The 7,561-nt window shown below is 40.6% G+C and overlaps 1 protein-coding gene across 2 annotated transcripts in view; it reads left to right on the forward strand.

Moving 5' to 3' along the window:
• Positions 1 to 5,407, forward strand: part of si:ch211-180f4.1 (uncharacterized protein LOC100144405 homolog) — a 50,971-nt gene extending 45,564 nt beyond the window's left edge. For both annotated transcript variants that reach the window (XM_060881041.1, XM_060881042.1), the window contains one exon: positions 1,768 to 5,407. In XM_060881041.1, coding sequence (XP_060737024.1) covers positions 1,872 to 4,109 — 2,238 coding nt within the window. In that variant the 5' untranslated portion in view covers positions 1,768 to 1,871 and the 3' untranslated portion in view covers positions 4,110 to 5,407. The remainder of the gene's footprint in view (positions 1 to 1,767) is intronic.
• The last annotated feature ends 2,154 nt before the right edge of the window (positions 5,408 to 7,561 follow it).

A 7,561-nucleotide genomic window follows, 5' to 3' on the forward strand; every position in this document is an offset into this window, starting at 1 on the left:
CATTGGACAAGACACCTGTCACTCAAGATATACAGGTATGGAATCTTATGTGTAATGTGTAAAGTTCTCCGTTTAAATATAAGAAAATAACAGAATTAATCCACAGTAATCCATTCCATCCATCCATTCCAACTTTTCCCTGTTGGAGACTGTTGAACTTCATGTATACCTTGAGTGACAGGTGTCTTGTCCAATGATCGGTACATGTTCCAATCACAAACTATACCAACCTCTTCCGGGTTGTCTGAATTGTCGTTGTGTTTTCGGATTTGTTCATTTGTTTTCGGATTTGTTCATTTGTTTTGCACTTCTCGGCCACCGTAGTTTTCAGATCCTTTTTATCAGTTTCAGTTTAAGCAGAATTGAATTCTTAGCATTCTTCACCACCATTACTGATAGGACCTTACTGTAGTCCTTGATCTCTGTCTCAGCTCAGCAGGTAATTATAAATCCCTTCATGCATTAAATCGGGTGTTTTGGTTCACAGCCTGTGATGTGTTATGGCTGAAGAGCTGAGATTGGCTTCTGTTGGCAGCTTCTGTTTTTCAGCCTCCGGCTCCCTCCTTTCACTTTCTGTCAGCTCCGATCAGCTCATTAGTACAGAGGTGTCAGCTGGGAACAGGTGTTTATTTGATGACAATGTAGTTCAAGATCAAATTCTCCATTATATTTGATAAAGAAAAGTATTGTTATGGGTAAAGTATTAAGTCGCTGATTCAAGATTTACTCCTGTTATCCCATGCATTGACTTTGAGTGAGAGAAAGCAGATCCTCAACAATATGTACATATACGGTAAGTGTATAAAGTGTTTCAAGCTTAAATACAATTTTAAGCTTTTGTGATATTCCATGCGCTGAGGTTGTATTGTGTTGTAGAGATTTAAGATGGAGTAAAAGCACTCAATATTTTTTATAGCATTGGTGCTCACTTTTTATTCACCATTTTATTGCTTACGGTCCTCAAAGAAGCCTTGGGCTCAGCCTTTATAAGCTCACACCGTGTTTAGAGGCTTGCTTTCATTCGGCCGGAGTATTGAGATGGACAACTCGGAGAGTTCGTTCTTTGATGCGTTATTGCTTTTATCTTCTCCCCTGTGTGAGCTTGGCAGGTGCTTTTTTGCATACGTCGGCCACACTGTGGTACACTCAACAAAAGGTTGCTCTCAGTTTGACCGAGATGAAAGACACCTAAATAATACATTATCATATTAGGTTTAATGTCTTTTGCATACAGATTACGTAATTTATGAGAGAAAGTTTGTATGAGATTCGAAACATAGTTTGGACACACTAAAAACTGACTGAAACCAGATCATGTGATGAGCATGACGTATCCTTATAAAATGCTGCTATATAAAATGGTGAATTATAGTGAATGATTATGAGGATGGGGAATTATTGATATTGATATTATTGAAAACATGGAACAAAAAAATCAGTAATTCAAGAGCAAGATCTGGCAAATCGGATGGAGGTAGATGTGTGCATACAGACTAGAGGAAGCCGGAGGAACAGCCATGTTGAGCGTGTTGTAAATGTTTGCTGCATTCGTTCATTCTTTCATTCATTGATTTATTTATTCATTCATTCATTCATTCATTCATTCATTCATCTAAAGTATATGCTTTTTCTTTAATCATGACTTATTCAAATACCTTTTGAGGAACCCCAGGGGTTTACTTGACAGGACACAAAATAAACATTTTAATAGCCTAGATTTACGTTCTTACGTATAACCTATTTCTTTCTTTGCTGTCTGTTTTGCAGGACTGAATGAGCCAACGCCTTTCTTTGATCTTGATCTTGAGCCTGCTTTTCCAAAACATCGGCAAGTGTGACCAGCACTTGAGATCTCCCAACAGACCGTCAGCATGAAGAGAACTGCCATTTCCACTCCACTGCTCTCCATCTGCCTTGTTCTGATTGCATGTCACTGTTCCCTGGCATCATCATTCTGCCCAGCGCAGTGTGTTTGTGAAACACGGCCTTGGTACACCCCTCAGTCTGTGTACCACCAGGCGAAGACCGTGGACTGTAACGAGCTCCATTTGAGCACCATCCCACGAAACATATCTTCTGACACTCAGGTGCTGCTTCTCCAAAGCAACAACATCTCTGTGGTGACTTCGGAACTGCAGACCCTTGTCAACCTCACTGAGTTGGACCTCTCTCAGAACCACTTCACACAAATCCAAGATGTCGGTCTGGGCAACTTAACCCAGCTTGTCACTCTTTACCTGGAGGAGAATCAAATTAAAGAACTGCCTGATTTCTGCATGAAAGATTTAATCAGCTTGGAGGAACTTTATATAAATCACAACCAGATCTCCTCAATTGGCCCACATGCCTTTTCCGGTTTAGGGAACCTGCTTAGGCTCCATCTAAATTCAAACAAATTGGTAGCTATTGATAGTCAGTGGTTTGAATCCCTTCCAAACCTGGAGATCCTCATGATAGGTGAGAACACTATTCTTGGCTTGCAAGATATGAACTTTCACCCTCTTTCTAAATTGCACAGTCTGGTACTAGCTGGCATGGGCCTCAGGGACATACCTTCCGGAGCTTTTCAAGGACTGGAATACTTAGAGAGTCTCTCATTTTTTGATAATAAACTGACAAAAGTGCCCAGAGATGCCCTGCGTGCTCTACCAAACCTGAAGTTCCTCGACCTCAACAAGAATCCTATTGTGTATGTGCACGCAGGTGATTTCCAGGACTTTGCCCACTTGGAAGAGCTCAGCATGAACAACATGGAGGAGCTTGTGGCTGTGGAAAGAAATGCGTTTTTTAACCTCCCGCAGATGGCAAAGTTGGAGGTTTACAACAATCCTCGTCTGTCTTATATTGACCGCGAAGCTTTCCGCGGCATGGCTAGCTTGCGCACTTTGCTGTTCCACAACAATGACCTCACCCTCCTTCCTCAGGAGGTGTTATCTTCCTTCCCCAACCTGGATGAGGTCAGCCTCCATAGTAACCCCCTCAGGTGTGACTGTCTCTCGATATGGGGGCCAGTCTTTGGTAACCAGTCAAGTCTCAAGCTTCTGGAATCCAAGATCACTATGTGTGCCTCTCCTCCCAATCTAGTAGGGCACCCCCTCCAGGAAGTGGTGTCAAATAACTGGGACATGGCAAGTAACACCTGTCTGCCAGTCATATCTCTGGCTAGTTTCCCTCCCAAGCTGAACGTCACAGCTGGTCAGCCCTTGACGCTTAACTGCCGTGCCGTGGGTGACCCTGTCCCTCAGTTTTACTGGGTAACACCGACAGGTGACAAAATCACCTCAGAAGTGGTATCCCCAGCACTGAATAAGGACAGCAGTGGCACAAAGAAGCACAGAATGCAGGACCAAGGAGCTCTGGAAATTGTCCATGTTGAGCCGGACGATGCAGGTTTATATACATGCGTGGCATGGAATACAGAAGGTGCAGACACCCGAAGTGTCTCTGTGTATGTAGACAAGAGTAACTGGCGTGATGACCGACAGAAAAACAACCAGCAAGGTGGAAGGAACTCCACTGGTGCCCTGGTTATCCTTGCAAAAGTCATCCATGCACAATCAGTAGTATTGGAGTGGAAAGTTTACCCAACTACGCGTGCCTCCAGCCATGAGATGCCCCAACCCAAGTGGCTCAGTGCCACTATGAGAATCAACAACCCTCACATTAGCTACACGGCAAAGGTCCCGGTGGACGTTCAAGAATACAACCTCACGCACCTGTTACCCTCAACAGAATACCAAGTCTGCCTGACCATGGCCTCGACAGAGCAGCAAACTCAGCAGTCCTGCATCAATATCACCACCAAAGAAGCCAGCTTTGCTGTGGAGATAGTTGCCCAACCGAGCAATGTTGCCTTGGCAGCAGTGATGGGCTCCATGTTTGCCATCTGTATCATGGCGCTGCTGGTGTTTTACATGGGAAGACGTATAAAGCAGAAGTCCTGCCATCACTCGTTAAAGAAGTACATGCAACACGCCACCTCGATTCCCCTCAACGAGCTCTACCCACCACTCATCAACCTGTGGGAGAACGAAACCGAGAAAGAGAAAGAAGGGTCCGTCGACCCTCAAAGCTCACAGATAGACACCTCAAAGACATACATGTGGTAGTACAGTACAGGCATAGAAAGACAAAAAGACACTTTAAACTAAAGTATGTATGGTGCTGTACATAGACGATAATTGTACGTAGTTACTTACTAAGATGTCATTGTGAAAGATGTATTTTTAGATTGTATAACCCTCCATAGCCGAAACTTATTCGGGTACGGTTGTGAAGCGGCTATATACAGAGTAGATGAATTTTTAAAAAGTGCCCAGCCAAACACACCCCTGCAATAATCTCACATGAAGTTTTCTGTAAACAGTTTAAACATTAAGCATGCAGATATACCCATTATTTGTATAATTTACTAATCATAGAAACATTAATATCTGTCATGAGTCTAAACCAAAAACTTCACAGGCTGTAGAAAGAGTCAAAGCAGCATATTTTGGATTTCTTGCATGGTTTTCTTGCATGCTGTTTCAGTTAGTTCTTTAAAATGACCTTCATTTTTCTCACGTCCTAAAATACAAAGGTGTGAGAAGGTGGAAAGCAGACAACTTCTGTATCCACTACAATGTTTATCACCTCCACCGAATTCACAAACCTTATCTGCCAGGTCTTGTGAAAATCGTTATTACTTGCAAATAATTAGCTGTCAAGCATAATTAATAATTGCTACAGCAACAACACAGCTACGTGTATTCACTTTTTACTTTTGGATCTCACTTTTGATCTGTATATTTCTGAATGTAGATATTTTTATTATTACTATAATTATTACTTTTTTCCCCACTTGGAACAAGTCGAATGAGGTGTCACACTGGAAGTCTGGAATAATTTATTTTAGAAAACACCTACGATCTGTCACCTATAAAAAAAAAATAAAATAAAATAAAGAAAAAAGAGCTAAGGTTTATAAATAATAGAAATGGTGACACAGTGTTGTTTTTTTTGGCTCTGTACTCAAGCACAGGGAATTTAAAATCAGCTTAAATTGCAAAGGCACAGCTTTTTTAGACAGTGTTTTCAGAGTTTTTGACACCATACGTCTGCTATGTTTTCCACTGAATGTAAATAACCACCTAATCGTGAAATTCTAAGCATTTTCAGTTTTAGTTAGGAATATTTCTTAAGAATTTCTGGCCCTGAAAAACTGTATAGAAGAACCAGAGCAGCCCTAGATCATTATCTGCAGATAAATTCCTCTTTTGTGTTATCTCAACATTTTTTGTATTTGAATATTTTAGTTCATCTACACAACACTTTTTTTTTTAATTATCATATTATCATAAACTGCATTGCATGTATACTTAGCTGCATACCAAAATTTTAAGTTTTGTTTCTGTCAAAAAAAAAAGAATAAGCTTTTAGCCCAGTTAAATAATTAATTTATTTACTTATTAACAATGTTGCTATTATTATTATTATTATCATTATTATTATTATTATTATTATTATTATTATTATTATTATTATTATTATTGTTGTTGTTGTTGTTGTTGTTGTTGTCATTATTATTATGAATAATAATACTAATTAATAATAATAATACTGATAATAATAATAATAATAATAATAATAATAATAATAATAATAATAATAATAATAATAATAATAATACATATTTTCCATTCTGTAAATAAAAATGCTGGGGATTTTTTCTTCATGCTTGATTTTATGCCAGATTTTGACTTGAGCAGTAGCTTTTATTTGATTTATACCTTGTGTTAAATCCTCTTGAAGTTACATTATCTACAGTTTAAATGATTTTCTCAACAATTCAATAGTTTTTCCGCCTCAACTGAAGGTATGTAGTCGTAACGATAATCGATTTCCACATATACAGTGACATCTAGTGGTTTTAGCTTTATGATGCCGTTTATATGAGACGTCGCTTTTTTGTTGTTATTTCTTTATGTCTTGAGACAACCGGCTCCAGGAGCAGCAGATTACATGTCAAATCAAATCTGTACCACGTGTTTATTAATCCTGTGGATGAAGTAATAAATGTGCTGATACACAGTTATTAACCCGGAAAAAGCAGATAAACACTTCAAACAAGTATAATTTCCAAAGATGTTTTGTAATCAGTGCTTCTCCTCTTTCTCTCTCTCCTCTTTCTCTCTCCTCTTCTTTCCTCTCACCTCTTTTCTGCTCTCCTCTCCTTCTCTCTCCTCTCCTCTCCTCCCCTCTTCTCTTCTCTCCTCTCCTCTCCCCTCCTTTCCTCTCCTCTTTTCTCCTCTCCTCCTCTTCTCTTATCTTTTCTCTTCTCTCATCTACACTCTTCCCCTCACCTCCTTTCTTCTCTTTTCTCCTCTCCTCTCCTCTCCTCTCCTCTCCCGTCCTCCTCTCTTCTCTCCTATCCTCTTCTCTCCTCTCCTTTCCCCTCCTCCTCTCTCCTCTCCTCTCTCCTCTCCCGTCCTCCTCTCTTCTCTCCTATCCTCTTCTCTCCTCTCCTTTCCCCTCCTCCTCTCTCCTCTCCTCTCCTCTCCCCTCCTCCTCTCTTCTCTCCTCTCTCCTCTCCTCTCCTCTTCTCTCCTTTCCCCTCCTCCTCTCTCCTCTCCCCTCCTCCTCTCTTCTCTCCTCTCTCCTCTCCTCTTCTCTCCTCTCCCCTCCTCCTCTCTCCTCTCCTCTCCCCTCCTCCTCTCTTCTCTCCTCTCTCCTCTCCTCTCCTCTTCTCTCCTTTCCCCTCCTCCTCTCTCCTCTCCCCTCCTCCTCTCTTCTCTCCTCTCTCCTCTCCTCTTCTCTCCTCTCCCCTCCTCCTCTCTCCTCTCCTCTCCCCTCCATCCTCTCTTCTCTCCTCTCTCCTCTCCCCTCCTCCTCTCTCCTCTCCCCTCCTCCTCTCTTCTCTCCTCTCCTCTTCTCTCCTCTCCTTTCCCCTCCTCTCCCCTCCTCTCCCCTCCTCTCCTCCTCTCTCCTCTCCAGTACGCTTGCCATTTTCATTAATCGGAGCCTGATGTAATTTCACTGATTTTGCTGATCATATTGCCACAATATTCTTTCCCTTTTAAATCGCATGATAAGCTGGACAACAATCTAGACATAATATTTGTTGTGTTACCATTTAAAAAAAAAATAAAAATATTCATGAAAAAATGAAGCTGGAATAATTTCGTCTGGGTTAAGCAGAGATGTCTACTCTCCGTTCGAATTTTTAAATAATTATTATAATCGATTATTATTTGAACCAAAGATGACACATCATCAGATCAACCCAAAAGACAATTTTAAATATTTGTCTACATTTATTGCTATAAATAATTTATTTATCTTTGTATTTTGCTTTGAATATGATTAATAGTGTGCATATTATCAGGAGTCACTTTGCTTATGTAAATAAGCATTATGAAATCAGACATTTGAAGGAGTGTGTTCTGGCAACAAGATGATTTTTTTTTTTTTTTGATGCCCGCTGACTTTGTCCTCTTCAATCATTCCTAATGACGGCTGATGTTTAACGCTCTCCTCGTGTGTTCTCTGGTGGCAGGAGAACCTGGAGAGACTCTAGAATATT

The sequence above is a fragment of the Tachysurus vachellii genome, chromosome 11, assembly GCF_030014155.1.
Source record: "Tachysurus vachellii isolate PV-2020 chromosome 11, HZAU_Pvac_v1, whole genome shotgun sequence".
Lineage (NCBI taxonomy): Eukaryota > Metazoa > Chordata > Actinopteri > Siluriformes > Bagridae > Tachysurus > Tachysurus vachellii.